The sequence below is a fragment of the Meleagris gallopavo genome, chromosome 6 (genome assembly GCF_905368555.1).
Source record: "Meleagris gallopavo chromosome 6, MGAL_WU_HG_1.1, whole genome shotgun sequence".
In the NCBI taxonomy this organism is placed as follows: Eukaryota; Metazoa; Chordata; class Aves; order Galliformes; family Phasianidae; genus Meleagris; species Meleagris gallopavo.
The window spans coordinates 11,320,401-11,339,968 of NC_139409.1; the positions used below are offsets into that span (position 1 = coordinate 11,320,401).

The window sequence follows — 19,568 nt, forward strand, 5'->3', positions numbered from 1 at the left end:
TAACTTCACATTAACTTGTTATTAAGATATGTTTTTTTCTAGAAATTATAGTGCATGCAGGGAATAGCTGTATTCTGCCATTGGTTGTAAAGTTCATGAGTAAATAAAATTCAAGAATAGCCTGTTGTTTCTGAAAGCATTTTACCTTATTCTCATTTGTCAAGAAAATATATTCTTTTACATTCTTCCTTATCAGTTTCTAGCAGCTAGAGAAAATATTTACATTAAGTTTGACTGCTTGTGGAAAAAAAAGGAGCTGAGAGAAGTCTTATGTCACTAAATATGTATCTAGGATGATAGAAGACTAGTTTAAAGAATAACAAATCTTATTTCCAGGAGCATTTCTGGATGTCACAAGAATGTCAAGATGTCACAAGGAACATAGCATAGAAACAGTTCTGGATGTTTGCTACTCAGTTCTTATCTGAACTATTATCAGTGTACCTAATGAGACTTACTAAGAATTATTTCTTTTCCCACATACATACTAATACAAGTTTTACAGCATTCTAGAAAATTGTTTCATATCACACTCCACTCCAACTCATTAAAAAATATTTATTCCTTATTAGATCCACTTGGACAGACAGGGAAATGTAAGTCTAAAGTACTACTTCAGGGAGAAACATATCTGATAATTCTTGTAGACAGTGGTTAGAGATGAGATTTTACAGCTGTCTAGGAAGCATTGACATGTCTTCCTAAACAGAGAAAAAAAAAAAAAATAATCTTATTCTTCTAGGGTTTAAAATAGCATGTAACAGCAGGAGACATGTTCTGCCTCTATAAACCATTATTCTCATGGGGCTTTTAATTACTGTGGGGTAAGCCAAATCAAGTTTTCAAGTATGCTGTATCCAAAGATGGCCTTTAAGTTTTGGCTTCTGTGAATGCAACTTCTTCTAATAGAAGGAAGAATTTAAAACCAGAAAGGGAAAAGGTGTTGCTTAACCCCAGTACAGATTAATTTCTTGTTCCAACATGGCTGAGGCATGCAGTAAGAGGTAATAACAAGTAATTACTCTGAGGTGTCTGAACACAGCCAGAGATATACATGAGTACAAGTTCTGTGGAAATGTTGTTAACTTGAAATATGAAATAGGCCGTATAAATACTAAATCTTTTGCTTGTAATTCTTGAAGTCCCAGTTAATCTGAAGACTTCTACCAAAAAAACATAGGATACTGTTATATTTTTAATTATTTAAATATAGTAAGAATACTCCTATATGGTAAGTTTCAAGTCCTATTTTCTTAGATACAAGTATAAACGAAAATGATTTCCTGACTGAAACTACTATTTGTTCACCTGGAATGCATATTCCACTTTTAATCGTATTCAAAGAAGGGAAAACTGTTGCTATACAAAAGGATAAATCAGTAAATTGGGAGATGCAAGATGAGACAAGTCTAAAGATGAATCATCGGGAATGTTTTGTTGAGTCTTTGTAGCTGTATTTTCATTTATCTAGAACACTGAAATGGCAAAAATCACAATGACCATCTGCTAGTTCCAGAATTCGTCCAGTTACATTCTAACTAATACATTTGACCTCCTGTCCAGCTCTGATTACACTGTTGAGCTTGCAGAGGTCAAAGCCTTTGACTAAAAACTACGTTTGTAATTCATTCAATCCATTCTAACAAGAAACTGTACAGGAAAAGATATAGTGGCCAATGATAACCATGAGATTTTTACAATACTGGTTATTGTAGCCAGGCACCAAATTATTTGGGGCTCCTGTCTTGGCAAATTACATCTAGAAATTACTTACTAAAGAGTTACGAAGTTGAAAGCAATACATCATCTTCAGCTTAACAGGCTAAGCTCTTAAGTCAGAAAATCACACATCCAAATTCATGACCAAGATGCTCTTAACATAGCAATCCTGACACATTTAAAATGGTTTCTTTTTTTTTTTTTTTTATCTTTTCTTTCTCCCAGCATATCCTAATAGTCACACTGGAGAAATACGGTCTGGATATGTTGGCTATAACATGGCTATAACAATGAGTTCTGGAACTAGCACATGGTCATTGTGATTTTTGCCATTAGCCCATAGGAAATGGGCTAGTGTGGCTCAAAGTGTTGCAGTCAACAGCATGAAGGCTGAAAGTGAGTTCCAAAGAGCATTCCTCAGGAGTCAATGCTGAGGTCAGTCTGCTAAATGACTTTTCTAATGGCCTGAACTATTAAAAGTAATATAGCCTCAACAGGTATGTATAGAATATTAAATTGTGGGCTAGGGCGAGTACACTGGAAGATGGATTCACCAGTTGTTAGATTTTCAACAGACTAGAAATATGGACAGATCTCGCAAGCTTCAAAAAAGCAAATAGAAACTTCTGTAGTTTGGATGGAATAACACCACCCAGCTGCACAGGCTGGTGTTACCAGCTAAATGGCAGCTTTGCAAAAAGGCCTGTGGTCCTGGTTAACATGAAAATGAGTCAACATTGAGTCTCTGCAATGAAGAAGACTTACTTGCCTCTCTTTATTATCTGTGGTCAGCAAACAGGTCCAGGGAAATTGTTATTCTCTTTTATACAGCACTTGTGACAACTCATCTAGAATACTGAGTCCATTTTTTTGAACTTTCCAGTACAAAAAAAAAGACATTGTCATACAAATTCAATGCAAATTCAGCAAAACAGCCATAAATAAGATTAGGAGACTGAAGCACAAAATATGTAACTAGCAACTGTGAAAACTGGATTTGTTATCCTAACAAAAGAAAAAAAGTAAAGTAAAACCTAAATAACTTATGCTTTCAAGTCAGTTAGATAATATGAACGATAGCCATCAATTGTAACTTTCAATTGTATACCCCAAGATCAACCAGCGACAAACACATCGTGAAAAGCAGCCTTTTGAAAGGCAGCTTTGAAGCCAGAATTTAGATGAATTTAGTAGAAATTCTGAGATTAATTTGTAGTGTCATACATTGCAACTCTTCTAAATCTGTAACTTCTGCTGGATTATTCTAAAGATGTACTCACAGACAAAATCAGGCAGCTGGCTTGAGGGTAAAAATGCTTCCTGCCAGAACACAAAGCTCAGTCCATCCTTTTGAACTCAGCATAGGAAGGAAATGGCCTGGGGTACTGAGAATGGAAGGAAAAGAAAGTGTCAGATTCCATTTCAATGTAGAGGCATGAAGTGTGGGTTAGCTGTGAAAATCCCCAGTTCTCACTGTAAGGTCATAGTTAGAGAAGTTCCATTTGTTGCTAGGAAACACAAATGGAATTAAACAAATCATTAAAAAAAAAAGAAAAAATCTAGTCTGAAATTGGCAGCAAAGAAATGTAAAATAATTGTCTATTTCCTGAAATGAAACTAAGAAACAAAACAAAAACTGAGCTAGACACTAAAAAGCCATTGCCAGTTATTATAAAGTGAGGTCTCTAACTTACTTACAGGAAGGGTGGAGAGTATCTCCTTGCTCATTAAAGTGTGCAAAGTGAAACCACCCAGTGCTACTCTGAGTAAGAAAAATTAAAGTTAGGAGCAGAACATTATGATTTTGCGCAGTGAAAAGAGCTTGTTTAGATAGCTGGAATAGCCTAAAAGATAAAAAATTAGGAGCTGTGCAATGTAAAGTATTTTAGTTATATATTTAGAGAGATTGTATTCAATTATCAATATAAGTGGAGGCTGTGGCTTCCAAAGCCCATAGTAAAGCCATTACACAAACATCAGGTTTTCTACTTAGAATTATGATATTTTTAAAAGCATCATATATTTAAACTCACTTACTGGCTTTTCAGTGCAACTAATGTTTATACATATAAATGTATATATTTATATATTCATACACCTATACACACTACATTAGAATATCAAGCAATTATCCTTTTACCATTTAAAATATCTTCCTGAATTGTGAGTATTACAGGAATCAAAATAAACAAGAATGACTCATTAAATCTCATGCTAAGAGAGAGACAAGTAAATCTGCTATGTCATGATGATTTTAAAGATTCTGGAGTTTGGGGAAAATTGGATTTGTAGTAAACTATTAATATAGCAGAAAATAATAGAGATTTAAAAATACCCTATAAATAAAATAATAAAAGTATTATTTTAACTACTTGAGCAACTTTGTGCTAAAAAATTAAATCTGTTGACAGTTCATTTGTTTTATGATGTTTTTTATTCTGAAGTGAAGGCTTCATATTATTAAGTTTCAATGGCTGCATGGAAACAGAATTTGCAGAGTGTTTAATATATGTGGCAATTTAAAAATTATCCTTTATAATTTTGCCATCTGCAAGTGATTAAAAGCATTAACACCTATGAAAATCTCATTAATGTTTTCAGTCTTATTATAAAATCAATGAGTGCAGGTATTGCAAAACCCCATATTAACACTTCCCACAATAACTTGGTTCACTTACCACATTTTGAAAAATCTGTTTTAAATCCCATATTAATATATTTGCCCTGCGTGCATCACTCCCTAATTTAAGCATACCTGCACAAGTGCCATAAACCTAAAATATTTTATGACAAATTAGAATTCCACTGTCTGGATTACATTTTGCTAAGCAGAGGAAAGCACTGATATTAGTTCTCCTACATGAAGAAAAGTAATTGTTCTTTCCCAATAACTTTCTGAATAATTTGCATTCAAATAAGGAATTGTAGAAAAGTTGAGTTTGGAAGGGACCTCTGGAGGTCTTCCTATACGACACCTCGATCAAGCAGACACCTAGAACAGATTGCCCAGGACAGTGTCTTAGTTTTTTAATATCTCAAGGAGGAGACTCCACAGCATTTCTGGACAACCACAGAATGCTTCCTGACAGAACCTCTTGCATTTTAATTTGTGCTCTTTGCTTCTTGTTCTGGCACTGAGCATCACTGAAGAGAGCCTGGTTTCATCCTCTTTGCACACTCCCTTACGATATTTACAGATATTGATAAGATCTCCCCTGAACCTACTCTTCTCTAGACTGAATAGACCCAGCTCTCTCAGTCTCTCCTGATAGAAGACATGGGCAATTCTGTGGTCTTTCACTGGGCTCACCAATATGTCCAGAACTGGACACACTACTCCAGGTGTGGACTCAGCAGTGCTAAGTAGAGGAAAGATTACCTTCCTTGATCTGCTAGCAATATTTTGCCTTGCCCAGCCCAGAATACTATGAGCCCCCTTAGTGGTAAGGGCACATTGCTGTCTCATGTTCAACTTGATGTCCACCAAGATTCCCAGATCCTTTTCTGCCAGGTTGCTGTGTGGCTGGGTGACCCTTATCATGTTCTTGGTACCTGGAGTTGGTCTTATCCAGGTGAAGGACTTTGCATTTCTCCATGTTGAACCTTATGATGTTCTTGTCAACTCATTTCTCCAGCCTGCCCTGGTCCTTCTGGTTGGCAGAACCTTTGACATATCACCTCTTCTCCCAGTTTTGTGTCATTTGTAAACTTGCTGAGGGTACACTCTGCCCCATCATTCAGAAGATTAGTGAAGATGTTAAACTGTAGTAGATCCATAACTGATCCTTTGGGTACACCAACACTTGTTGGCTTCTAGTTGTCGTGATGCTGATCACCATTCTCAAGGCCCAGTCATTCAGTTTTCAGTCCAACTCTGGACTCAGCTTGCCCATACCTCAACAGATTCTTACCAGAGATTGGGTGATCAGCACTTGCAGGAAGTCTTTTGAAAATGTCTCAGCTTGATGCCAAAATAATCATGACTGAATGTTTCACATTACAATATTGTTAAACAGATTATACAAACCACAAAGTGCTTTCAAACATTAACTCAGGACTGTCTGTGACATAGAGCAGGATCTTTGCAAGAAATATTTTGCAGAAATGAGTGGGAATTCTAATGCAGATGCATAACCTTCAGGAATAGAAAGTAATGTGAATTAAAAGATATGGAAGGAAATGATACCAAAAGTGATAAGGAGGAATCATTCTCACGTTCAGCTTAGAATATTAAACTATTCCAATAGTTTGTACAATTATTTTAATTGAGGGAGATATAGTTGTGAGAACACATGAAAAGGAGGCAGCTTTTATTTTATTGACATTTTCTGGATTTAAGACCACAATTCAATTTACTTTAGTTAATAAATACTGAAGAATGCTTTCTTTAAATCACACTTTACAAAAAACTATAAACAAATTCCTAAAATCACCAAATCCAGCCTCAAACTCTGATATACATTTTCTTTTTCCCAAGTTTGTATGCTAGTACAAATTATACTTTATCACTATTAAATTTCCTCTTTCTTTTACGCTAAAATATAGCATGCTGGATCAGAACAATAATGATACTGGGCCTAATATAATATCATTTACAAACAATTATAAGCTAAATTTGTATCAGGATAAAGATTTAAAGTAGATAGTAAAGTCAAGGTTTCATAATTCCCACAATATCCACCTTCTCAAAACAAGTGAAAGTAAAATTTTTGAGAGGTATGTTGCTATCATTTCATCTACAGGATGCTATTTGAAATTCTAAGTATGGTTAAATATTTAACCTTATAGCCTCAAGAAGTCTTTACAGATTACTTTTCCTGATCAGCAGGAAATCACTTTCTTTTGGGTGTGGCTTTCACTTTCAGTGGATAGACTTGACACAGTAAGGTATGCAGTTTCAAAAAAAAAAAAAAAAGAGTTCACGCCCACATCAAAGAAAAATAATTAAAAAAAAAGGGCTGGGCAGGAAACATCCTGCTTCAGATCCTACTAGAATGTGATCTTCTAGCACAATTTTTTATATTTGCATAGCAATAGTGGCAGTATTTAATTACCTCATTTGAAAAAATTAGTTTATTTTTCTCTGGCAAATCAGCACAAAAGGGCCAAAACACAACAAAAACTGTAGTTCTTATTCTCAGTAAAGCTTCTGTAACTTTTTTATCCTTAATTAATTCTTTTTCTGGCCTTTTTTGTTTGAAATGTTTTAATTAGAAACACAACAGAATGGAAGTTTTACCACATCGCTGCTATTTTTTAAAAAGGAAAACCACAATAGAGAGAGAAAGCATTAAAAGAAGAAAGCTAAAGAATTTCAGGCAAAGAAAATGCCTTGTCCTAGTCAGTAATGGAGTTCCAATGTACAAAAGAAAATGACAAAATTACCCTGAAGTATGAAACCTAATGTAGAAAGCTAAGCAGGGAGAAAAAAACATGTCTGTTTCCAAACACAGGCATCTGTCAGACATCTTTTATTATAGGTACATTAATTTTTTTAGGAAGAATAATTATGGTTTACTCACAAGATGGTACTCAGCAACCATTTTGCATCTTCTATTGGTAAAGGAAGAAAAGGAAGACAAAGATAAGGAGCACTGGCAATTTGCATGCTATTCTTCTCCTCTGCCAAAACATTTCTCAGAATTTTTCTCATGGAATATCCATGGAAAATGTACCATATACGTTATATTTTCCAATTTTTACCGATGTCAATTAAGAAGCTAACTTGAGTCAAATACACATATAAAGTTCAGGGCGCTACTGTTTAAGGATGTTTGTATTAACATTATGTGTATGTTAGAATCTGAAATTTAACCAGCATGCTTCAGTATATGGAGAGTAATACATGTAGGTTGCTCCAAAAGTACTGCCTCCTATTTATTTCCGTGGAAACTATAACAGGTATGAAGAGCATAATAACAGAGAAAATTCTCTGCTAAAAAACACTGTTTTCCAACATAGTCACCACTGTTAGCCCATCAACATGGATGAGTGGATCAAGACGCTCTTCATTTCATGGTGTGACAGCTGTGCATGGCCATGTCTCTCACATAGCTGTAATCACTGCTGAAAAGCACCACAAACCACCTCAGTGTACTATCATCCACTGTTTGGATGTCAGCTCTTCATACCTATCCAGCCATTTTACTTCCCCACAGAAAAGAGACAAAAATCTTTCTTAAGCCCAGATGTTAGATGTCCTATGGCAGTTCCTGAGAGTTGTCAATACTAAGTGTAGAACAGACACTCACTACCATTTGTAAAGGAAAATTATCAAAGACAACAACTCATCCTGTAAAGGGACAAATTACAAAATGAAAGATAGAAATACAGTTTTAATGAGCTTTCTAGTAAACCAGACATTAGACATCATGAGAATATTTAAAACTACAAATCTGTATAAAAACTTTAAAAACTTGGTGACAGGATGTTTCATTTGCAAGTAACAATGCTTAACATTTGGGCAAACTTTATAGCAAAACTTCAGGCAGTAGGATAAAAAGCTCAGAGGAGTATGAAATAATAAGAACAATACATTTAGATGCTACAGTTGCTTTGAATTTTGACAGAATTTAAAAGCCTTAGAGAGAAAATGTAATGAAAAAATATAATTACTGTTATTATTAAAACATTTTTAAATTTGTTGGAGATTATCTCTGGGACATCTTCCCTACCTTTAAATATTTCAACCTACAGCCAATTAAAGACTTACTTCACAGATTACTTCATAGTACTTGGTGTAATATAGGGATTTTGTCTATACAGATGTGTCTGTAGATATGCATGTATATGTGTGTGACGCATACGTACGTGTGTGAACGTTTGCATCTTGTATTTATATATAAATATAATTTTTACAGAACTGTATAATGAATGTTCACATATAATTTTTTTAAGTTTTATATTACTTATACAAGAACAAAATAAAATCATATAAAATGTTATATATAAGTTCATAATGTAAATACAGAAAATATTATTTATTCAAATAGAAGAATAGGAAATTTTATATTTTATTAACTGTATGCAACTATTTACAAACTGCTGTTACTTATTAAGCTGATGTGAAATCTTGTAAAACAAACATTACTGTTTTGTTCTTCAGCTACCTAGACTTTATCAGACTAAATAAAAACTTTAAAATGTGGCCTCCATGCCACCTACATATAACTACCTTCTTGCCTGGAAATCGGTGCACCTGAAGAAAAGGAATAATGAAAGAAGAAAGTTTCACTCTGCATCATCTGCTAAAAGGAGGCAGTCACATATTTCTAAAGTAGGGGAAAAGTATTTAAAAGGGGCTGGTAGCTGATGGAATGGTACCCCCGGAGCGCTCCAGAAGTTGCACTGTCAGGAGCTGAATATTATCCACAAGGTAGGTCCCTTAAATTTTATTGCTGAATTTTGTTTTACTCATTTCATTTTTCCTTTACAATTGTAGTGTCAAACTAGTATCACATCTTATTTAAAAAACCCTTATATTTAGAAGCAATTGCCTTAAACCATGTTACAAGTTACCGACATTTACTATACAGCGAACTTTTCTTAAAAAAAAAAATCTCTTTTTAAAAATCATTATTTAGTAGACCTGGCAGTAGTTTATATTATGTCAAATTTACTATAGTAAACAATGCAATTTTTCTATATACTACTCTTTTTTATTTATAAAGAAATGGTTGGAAAATATATGTTTCCTAACACTGGAATGCAATTAACAAAAACAAAATAAAACACATCCAACCATTCATACATTGTATGGATAGTACACTAAGAGTTCTCTTATGTTATTTTTTTTTCTGATTATACATCGAATAACATACTTAGCTTCAAGATATTATATCATAAAAATTTAGCTCATTTGGCCTAGCACAGCGTAATCATTCTCAATATTATCTTCTACCCTCTGGAAGCATTATGATTGCTAAAGTTCTGAGTGAAATTCCTATCAGGTTAAAGTGGATATAATTGCACTGATTAGAGTTTAGTTCGTGTTTAGGTATAGTTACAGTCTTTATCTTTATTAGAAATACTACAGACTAAAAGTGAAGAATCCGGGGTAAATGATACCAACTATACTTGTATGACTTTACAAAATTGTAAAAGCATCCTGTTTATGTTAGCCTACTGTTCAATTCTCAATTCACTGTTTCAGAGCTAGACGATGCATTGCCCCAGAAGCTTCTTCATCTTAACTGTCTGCTGTATTGCTACATCCCTCGGTAATCGACAAGGCAACATCCACAAATGCTTTGAAAGTGTGCAGTGGAGTGAACTTTTAAATGAGATTGAGAAACTTGTAAGTAATGTGCAAAATACCATCATGGTCTGTAGGTGTAGTCTCCAATCTCTCCTTTTTCAGTTTCAGTGTAAGATATGTTATTTATTAAATGCTTAATAATTGTGTGATTGCAATTTTTTCACATTACAAAAACGCCATGTACCACAATGTCCTTTTTCTATGAAACCCAAAATCTTATTTTTATTTCTTTTCATTCAAATTTTCATCTCAATATCTGGCAATTTTGTGTCTTCCATGAAAAGCTCCACATGCTCCACAGAGGAGTGACAGAAGTCACATGTTTTAGAATACAGTCTCCAGGGATTTCTACTAACTTGCATCAGCAGAAGCCATAACACCATAATTTCGCAGGAAATAATCCCATCCATACAAAGGAGCTTCCACATTCATGAGGAAAAGTTATTGAAACAAATGCTTTCTGATGGCATTTGTGGTATATTTGTGGCCTGCCTTTTCCTGAACATCTCCTCATAAAAGTATAATGTTTGAAAAACCTTGAAATAGGTGAAGAGTCCTGCTATACAAGCAGATATTTATTCGATTTTGGGAATGTATAAGCCAAATGAATCTCCACAACATCATGAGATAGATATACAATGTCTTCTATGAATGTAGTCTTTCAATGATAAGATATCAATTAATTATTTAATACAGCCTTCTATGATTTTTTTTTTTCCTGTAATAAAAATTTTATATATACTTAAAATGATGACACTAATGTTTTCCTTAAGAACACTAGAAGCTATTCTTTGGAGTGTGATGAAGTGAGCAACGAAGAATTGTGCTTCCCTGAGAAAATGCTAAAAGCAGTAAGTAGTAACATAAATGAACTTGGTTGTTTTTCACTGTAACATCTCTACTTCAAATAGATATGTACCTTGACACAAGACTTCACATTAGAGTTATGGCATAATAATTTTCTAGGTTTAAATGGTAAATCAGATTCTTGAATTTTCACTCCAAATTCTTCTCCCTGAGAGTTTACTGGCTAATGAAATGTACCTAGTCACATACTCTGGAATCCACCAGGGCTCCCTGCTATCTGGCATCAGCTGAAAACATAATGCCTCAGTTTACTTTGCAAGAAAACAGTCTTACTGAAAAGAGAGTACTTGCAACATCACAAAGAAACTTTTCTTTGGCACAGATGATCTCAGAAAACAGTTTTGGATATCAGAAATATTATAAAGGAACATTTCCTGCCCATTTTGTCTCCTTTTGTGATTTTCCCTTTGCTCAAGTCTGCAGAGATCACATAAAGTAAGCTAAATGATAACCTTTTCAATTTCAAACTCTGCAGTCCTATCACTACCATTCTCATTTGCTTTCATAAACTATTCCTGAAAATATAAAGGATACTTGGAATTAGGAAGAAAACAAACAAGGAAAGGCAATAAATTTTTAATATGTTTCCTAGATTTTAAAGTATGTTACTAAGTACAAGAAAAAGAGAAGATGCTATTTTATATTTATTATGCTGTCTAAAGTAGAAAATTAGTTGTAATTAATCTGGTGTTCTGGAATCTACCAGATCAGTATGTCAGGTTTGGTTTCAGTCAGAAACAGACTCCAAAGTAGCACAGAAGTAATTGTAAATATTACTCTACACATGCACGTACTCTATGCATACAGTCCACATTCAGCTCAGGTCTTCAGTGCTTCAAAATAAGAGGGTGCTTGGCTGAAAGTGTCACCATATGAAAGCAGCTCATTCAGATCACTTCCAATTCACCTTTAATGAAGTCGCAAAGCTCAATAGAGAATAAAAAAGATATAATGCAATATTAGCCACTTTTGTTGTTCCACCTTCTGCACATTCCTAGTCCCTTGGCTTGGATCTTAATCTATTTTCAACATTTGTTCTCTTATTGATTATTCTTCATACATTGTATGTATTCAAGTATTTGAATTTGTATTTGTATTCTTCATACATTGTATGTATTCAAGTATATAAAAGTATATAAAAGTAGGTCAAAAATGCAAGATATATTTCCTTTATGAAATAGAGACCAAGTTTATGAAAAAGAAAATTTGGAAATTGCACGTATTATTTCTGATTTTCAAACAAATAATGTCAATTTAATGCATACTATTTCCTATAATGTTTTCTACTAAAATTTTTGGAGAATACAAGCAATTGATAAAAACTGTGCAAGAATTAATAATATCTGGTCTCAGGCAGTTCAAAAAGGTACCATTCGCCAAGGTTTAAGTGCAAACTTCAAAAACTAAGTTAATCTGTAATTTTTTTTCTTTTTTCTTTTTTTTTTTTTCTTTGTAGGTTAAATATGATCACACAGCCATTGTTCATATAGTGCATGAAATTGCTGAGTTTTTCAAAAGACCAGATGCACCTTTTCAAAATAAGAACATTTTTCTAAGAGAAATATATGAAATTCATGCCCAACTCAAGACTTGTGTAAGTATAATGTCTTACTCCACAGCATGATATTTAAATAATAGTCTTTTTACTCAGTGATGATCAGACTGCATCTAGAATACTGTGCCCAGTTCTGGGGCCCTCAGTATCAGATATATGGATGTACTGGAGAGCCCAGTGAAGGGTCACGATGGTGACAAAGGGTCTGAAGCATCTCTCCTATAAGGAAAAGCTGAGAGAGCTTCAGCCCAGAGAAGAGAAGGCTGAGGGGAGCTCTCATCAATGTCTATAAATACCTGATTGGATAGTGCAAAGAAGACGGAGCCAAACTCTTTCTAGTGCTCCCCAGTGTTAGGACAAGAGGCAATGGGCATAAAATGAAACTTGGAAAGTTACGTCTGAACACCAGAGTACTGTTGTACTGTGCAGATGACTGAGCACTGACACAGGTTGACCAGAATGATTGTGGAATCTCCTTGGATATATTCATAAGCTGTCAGCACTATGCTATCTTTCACATTGACCCCTTCAGAAGGCTTGTATGTGAGAAACATGTTACAATGCATGTCTACCAGTTTTACCAACTTATGTTCATTTTTTATTTACTTATCAGTTTTTGAACTAATAGCTTCTTTTATTTTCCATTAAAAATAACAGCTAAAACCCAAGCTTAACATCATCCACGAATCTATAATAAAAGAATGCTTCCAAAAAATGGATACATTTGTGTCCAAGGTAAGTAAGCTATTTCTCAATTTACATTTTCCTTCTCCATAGTATGTTATGTCATCTTTTATAAAACAGCTAAAAAACACTTTGTAATAACTTTTACTTCACAGACAAATGATCACTGCACTTGGCAAGAGATCCATGCACAAGCAAGAGAGCTACTTCAAAGAATTGAAAACTACTCTTTCAGGAGAAGATCAACACATTAAGAACGTCAGTTCTAATCAAATATTTTGAGGATACATTGTCATGTCGAGATAAATTTTTTTTTTAAATTAAAGGAAGTAGTATACACATAGTTCCTATTTAAAGTTATGTTACTTATTTTTGTAAAGTTATTTTTGTCAAGATATTTTTTCTAACCTACTTATAATAACTTTAGTCTGAATAAAAAGGATGCAAGAAAGCATGTAAATGTGTTGATTTACTTATTTTACTAAAAAAAAATGGAGTACATTTCATAAAAAAGATACAATCGGTATGGCACTCTAAAGCTTGTATTCAGGATAAACACTGAGTGTAAACAGTTGTGCAAGTTGTTTTATTGTGCATCTATTTGTAATTCCGTATATCCTCCTATTTCCTTTCCACTACTGAATTTATTTATTTTTTAAAAAATCTACTTCAAGCCTTCACGTGTAGCCCAATTTCACTTTAAAATTACTTTCCCAAATTCCCAATATTCTATAAATCTCTTCTCAAAAATGGCTTGGGAAAGGAGGGGCAAGCAAACAACAACAACAAAAAAAAAACCCTACATCTTTTCCAAACAAAAGAGAGCTAGCTACCAGACAATCAACATTATCAAAATATCCTGAGATCTACATTTTATCTTCAAGTTCAAGGGCAGACACAGTTTTGATCACCTATTCAGTGACATATTAATATGCCACTGAAATTGGAAGTGATTTCCTCTCTTTTGGAATTGGAAGTGATTTCACCTCTCTGTGAAAGATTATTGCTCAGAGAGTGCAATGTTCCAGTAGCAAATTAATATCTCAAAATCACAGTTATCCATACAATAAACCCTCTAATGAATTAAACTGGGACAAATAACGAAGTAAAATAATGCAAAACAAACAAACAAATAAAAATCAACACAATTTTGACCTGAGAAATTGCTTTTGTCCCTGGCAACATTCTATAGAAGATACTGATACATATGGCAATAGTTGGGACATGGATGCTAACTTTTCATCATGGAAAGTGCTTTGCCAGTACATTATATGTAACGATAGTGCTTATAGCAATGATAAATAATATCTTAAAATTTCCCTTTTCATTGCTTTTCCAATGAGTTCATTGAATAGTTTTATTCCTAAAGAGTAGCCATTTCTAAACTGAGTTAGCTTAGGAGGGTACAATTATTGTGCTGTATGTTCATTTTAATAACAGTCAGAATCCTTTTTAATCAGTTTACAAAAGATATTCAACATAGAAAATATGAGTGAAGAAATACAGTCTGCAATAGTAAAGGAGTTAACAGATGCACTGGACTTAAATCCTCAGCTAATTAATTATTTCATATTTCATATTAAAATATCTACCCAAATATTCTGCCACAGAGGAAGATTTATCAGGATTGGGAATTTTTTAGGCATCTTGCCATGAGTTCCAAGCAGCAGCTACAGAAAGATATTTTAATTCCTGCTGGAGAAGTTGGCAAATTCTAACCTCTTTAGATTTTCAACAAAAAGAACTTGTATTATCTACGTGGGAGCATATTTTTTTCCCTGTATTTTTAGGTATGTGGGTAAATCAAAGCACTATATAAAACTAAAGAAAACAGTCACAAAGATTGCTGCAGTACACTATTTGAGCCAGGTGGTACCAAACATTATGGACTAGCAAGGATAAGGCCTCTATTAAAGCCTGTTCTGAAGAAACAAGGTAATACCTCGGGTAGCTTTTGAACTTTTGATAATAACATAATGATAAAAGTGCAGACCAGACGTAATAATACCAGTTATTCACTTAGGCAATGAAGAACTGATTAACAACTCTGATTTTGTACAGCACAAATTCAACATGAGTTAAAAAAGTACTCGTGTAATTATCATGAAGAGTTTACTTTTTTTTTTTCTGGAAGTGGCATTTGAATTTTAAAACTTTTTATGTTTTTTTGCAAAAGAGAAAAAATACTCATTGTTTTCTAATACATTAATTGTGTATTGATGGAATAAAACAAAGGCAGTTAGGAGAAAGATTTTAAAAAGAAAGAAATATAAAGGCCATAGTATCTGCTAGCTTTGCTTAAGACTCATTCACAACTTACACAATCTGTTGATAATACAGCAATAAAAAGAAAAAAATACCATCCAATATTCCAAACAAATGCAGCATAATGTCCTCATTACATCTCAATATATTAGCATTTTGTGATTTGACCTGCTTCTCTCACGCAATTAATACATGAGAGTATTTTTGAAGTGATGCATAAGGATTTTCCATCCCTATGTAAACAGGTTGGTAGACACTCTTTGAATGCTAATGCCTCCATACTTTCAATAATACATAGCATATGCTTTGTGGTGCAGAGGTTATTTGCTTTTTCCTAGAAACCAGCACTAAATGCTTTCTGAGAAGCATTTCAATTTATTTCAGATTATTCAGACGTAACTGAAGGGGGAAAAGTCTTGTTTAATGAATACAAGCTTAATTCAATGGATAACTAGTAAACAATAATAATAAAAAAAAAGTAAAAAATAAAGTGTTTTACATCTTTCTGTTTGCATGAATAACAATATGATGACTACTCAAGACTGGCACAGAAAATAGCATTTTGCAGTAACTTACAAAGCTCTTTCAAAATTGCCTTTCATATCCTCACATTTCATTAAATCATAATTAATACTTATTCACGCTTATATACTGAGATTCCATTCCTAGACACAAATCCAGAAGCTATTTAGTTCACCAAATTTATGAACATTTAATATTAAATAAATTAAATAATGACCTATAAAATGCAAATTATAAGATCATTTTCTCTTATTCATTGGCTTTGTTATCTATCTGATTATAATCTTTTTTTCTTCTTTACGCTAAAGAGATTAATTTTTTAGTAGCTACAAATACTGTTCAAAATATGGTGAATGAAATAACTGAAATTATTGAGATCAAAAAACATCATCTATCATTCCATTTTTAAAAAAAGTTCTGAAATACATCAGCACTAGCCAATAAACAATGTTTTGGCTGAATAGAAACTTCTGTTGCAAATGCCAAAGGGGAAAAGGAAGAGTAAGAAATGTTTTATAACTTCCAGGTAAGTGGCTGTTATCTTACTGAAGTTAAGTTTCACTAGGAGCCCTAACTCACATCAAAGGGCAGCTTGTTCTTCACAACAAGGGTGGAATGGCTGTAAAATTGAATTAGCTTGATTATAAATTAACAAATGACAAATCTCTCCCATACGCCTTCTTACTGCTGTTCTTGTGCTGGACGCATCTCTCCCTTCAGTGTTATTCCTGAAAAAGGACTGTTACTACATTTTGTCTGTTTGCTGAGTTACTGGTGCCAGATCATACCATGTAAGGCATTGCTGCTCCACACTTGGCTGCAGTAGTCAGACATACTCTAGAAATTACTCTGAGTTTCATTTTCAAGGCTAACCTGTCTCTATAGCAACATCATATCACTTCTTCATCCACAGTTGTACAGACTGGCCTCTTCCTGGCATGCATGCCTTCTTGAGAAAAGAAAGTGACTGCGATTACACTTATTTTGGCCTCTGCCTCACCCTCTCCTGGAAATCAAGGTAGCCCCTTGGATTTACCCTATGCAAACTATTAAGTGTTCCCTGTGTATTCATTAGTTGCAATCTTGCAGTGATACATTATTCATTCCTCTGGCTGCACAGTAATTTTCCAATGAGGATTCCCAGTTCCAAAAAGTACACAGGTTCTTTCTTAAAACAAAAAGATTTTCAGAGTAGTTACCACTCAGCTGGCATCCTAATCATCTGTCTAAACCCCTTCAGACACTTTCATCCTATAATGGACACTATTTCTTTCCATGCAAGATGCGTCATAAACACATGTATTGTCACTTGCTACATTGGAACACAGGAAAAGAAGTCAATAATTTCCATGCATAGATCTTCTAACTTCCCGAGGAAAAAAACAGTAGCTCTATCACACCACTTATGAAAGCAATGTTCTGTAATCTGTGTCATCTTTCTAATGAATGAATGAATGAATGAATGAACCAAAGCCTTACCACATCAAGTTTGTGACACAGGTAGATGAACAGTATTTTCTCTGTTCTAGAGAAGGTTTCTCCATATTTCAGGGATTGAAGCACATGATATTACTGTTAAAGAAAGATATTAGATATTTTACAGACAAAGCAGTGATAAGTGTATTGGACTGGGATCTTTATTTGTTTCCTATAATAAATTTTTATTTAAATTTGGCTTTGAAACCATTGGGTTCAATGGTAGTTAAAGTCTGAAGTGCAGTGAAATAACTAAATCTATTCTCAGAAGGAAATTACAAATAGCAAGAAGCATAAAGAACAAAACTCAGAGCAGTAGTTTATTGATAGTCCTGGAAATAATTTTCTGCACTACTGCTTTTTGTTGTTGTTGTTGTCATTTTTTGGTGGGTTCTTTTTTTGTTTGTTTGTTTGCTTTTTTTGTTTTGTTTTGTTTTGTTTTCTGCAGCTCATTTATCACGCTAGCACTCAGATGCAATGAATTTTGAAAACTAGAAGAAAACAATATTTTCTGAATACTTTTCATAGCTAAGATTTACAACTTTTCTGAAAGAGAACTGGTCAGAAATTTATGCCTTCATTCATTTGCTTATATGTAAATGAACTTAAAGATAAAATAATTATTACCTTCTAATCCACCTATAACATGCATTGATTATCTTAGTTCTTTACAAAATTGAGTATAATTTTGAATTATAGAATCACAAAACAGTTTAAGTTGGAAGGGATATTATAAGATCCAAATTCAAACTCCTGCTCAGAGTAAGGTCATCACTGAATTCCATGCTTTGTCAAGGTAAGTCTTGAAAACAACGAAGGCAGAAATTGTTAGAAAAGTGAATATTCCTCATTGTAGTTCTCATCCCATTGTGATTCTTGATAAATTACTTTTATCGATGGCAATATAATGGTTAAGACAATATTAAAACATCTTTTGCTAACATGATATCTCTGCTCTCTCTCCTGAAAACATTAAATATACTCCATCTACATCTCATCACAGAAATCACCATTCAATTTTTTAACAACATGCTGATTTCTTCAACATACCAATCCTAATCTAAGGTATTACTTAAGCATATCATAAAAATACTTTGTACCCTTGCATAATTAATCAAAGAGAGTAATTTCTCTTATCAAATTTCTCTGGTATTCCAAGGAATCACAGTCAATTACTGTGCAAATACTGTGCAAAAAAAAAAAAAAAATCAATTTGTAAAAAGCCAGACATCAGTATGAGCTTATGACTAGCACACACTCTTGAATACTATTCACCACATAAGTTCACAACATTATTAACTCTGTAAATAGTAAACACAACTTGTCTTTTTCTGCAGCTCTGTCCCAAAATTTAAATACATGCATTCAAAGGATGCATATAGATGAATTTTCACAATAAATTAATATTATATACATTTAATCTATTTAAATTTCAAAGAAAATGAGAAAGGAGATGTTACTAACAACTTGCACAAGAATACTGATCACATTCAATAAGGTATCCTGACTGGCGTCTTATAAGTGAAATGACTCTGCTACTTATTAAAGGCTATTTCTTTCTTCCATAAGTGGAAACATTACATGTTTTTCATCATCAGTTATGATCTCAAGTCAGTGTCATAAAAAATATTCAGAAGAAAGAATACTAAATTAATACCAATTAAGTATAGTACTATCCACAGAGAGAGAAATCTCCTGAAACTTTTACTGTTAGTGTTAGGAAGTAAGGAAGAATGAAATGGGAAGGAAGTTGCAAGTAAAGAAATCAAGGAGGAGCAAAGGAAAACAGATAGTTGAAAAAGAAAACAAACAAAACAAGTAGACAAACAAACAAACAAAAAAAACCTGGAAGACAAACTGAAACAAGGAGGAGAAAGAGCAAGACATAAAGCATATGCTTAAGAACAAGAAGTACTGACTGACTAGGAAATAGTATACACAAAATTATGATGCTCTGTTGAAGAATCAATCTTTGCTATTATGCATTATTAATGACACCGTAGCAAAATAACAAAAATAAAAGGTAAAGACTGTTTCTTGGAATGTAAATAATTTCGAGCAAATACTTAACGTTATTGTTTTCTTTAAGCACTTGTAATTTCTCTCAGAAATTGCTGGCTGCTAACACACAAGCTGTAATGCAGAGCCTCATTATCTGCTTCACTGAAAAAAATCCTTTTCTATTTCACTAAGTCCTGCAGAAAGAAAACTTCACAACATTCT

The 19,568-nt window shown here is 33.5% G+C and overlaps 1 protein-coding gene and 1 long non-coding RNA gene across 4 annotated transcripts in view; one reads left to right on the forward strand and one right to left on the reverse strand.

Moving 5' to 3' along the window:
• The window catches only part of LOC104911382 (uncharacterized), a 45,915-nt gene that overhangs the window by 16,795 nt on the left and 9,552 nt on the right, over positions 1-19,568 (reverse strand). For all 3 annotated transcript variants that reach the window (XR_014884158.1, XR_014884159.1, XR_014884160.1), the window contains one exon: positions 3,000-3,104. This is a non-coding gene — a long non-coding RNA (uncharacterized LOC104911382). The remainder of the gene's footprint in view (positions 1-2,999; positions 3,105-19,568) is intronic.
• Positions 9,881-13,497, forward strand: LOC146544076 (interferon upsilon-like). Its single transcript, XM_085227064.1, has 5 exons — positions 9,881-10,015; positions 10,750-10,827; positions 12,300-12,437; positions 13,056-13,133; positions 13,238-13,497. Exons 1-5 carry the CDS (start codon positions 9,881-9,883, stop codon positions 13,334-13,336), a joined length of 528 nt encoding a protein of 175 aa, XP_085083190.1. The 3' UTR covers positions 13,337-13,497.

Coding starts and splice junctions, on each gene's coding strand:
- LOC146544076 (XM_085227064.1), top strand. CDS start 9,881: ATGCATTGCCCCAGAAGCTTCTTCATCTTAACTGTCTGCTGTATTGCT. Junction 10,828..12,299: donor CTGAGAAAATGCTAAAAGCA/GTAAGTAGTAAC, acceptor TTTTCTTTGTAG/GTTAAATATGATCACACAGC. Junction 12,438..13,055: donor ATGCCCAACTCAAGACTTGT/GTAAGTATAATG, acceptor TAAAAATAACAG/CTAAAACCCAAGCTTAACAT.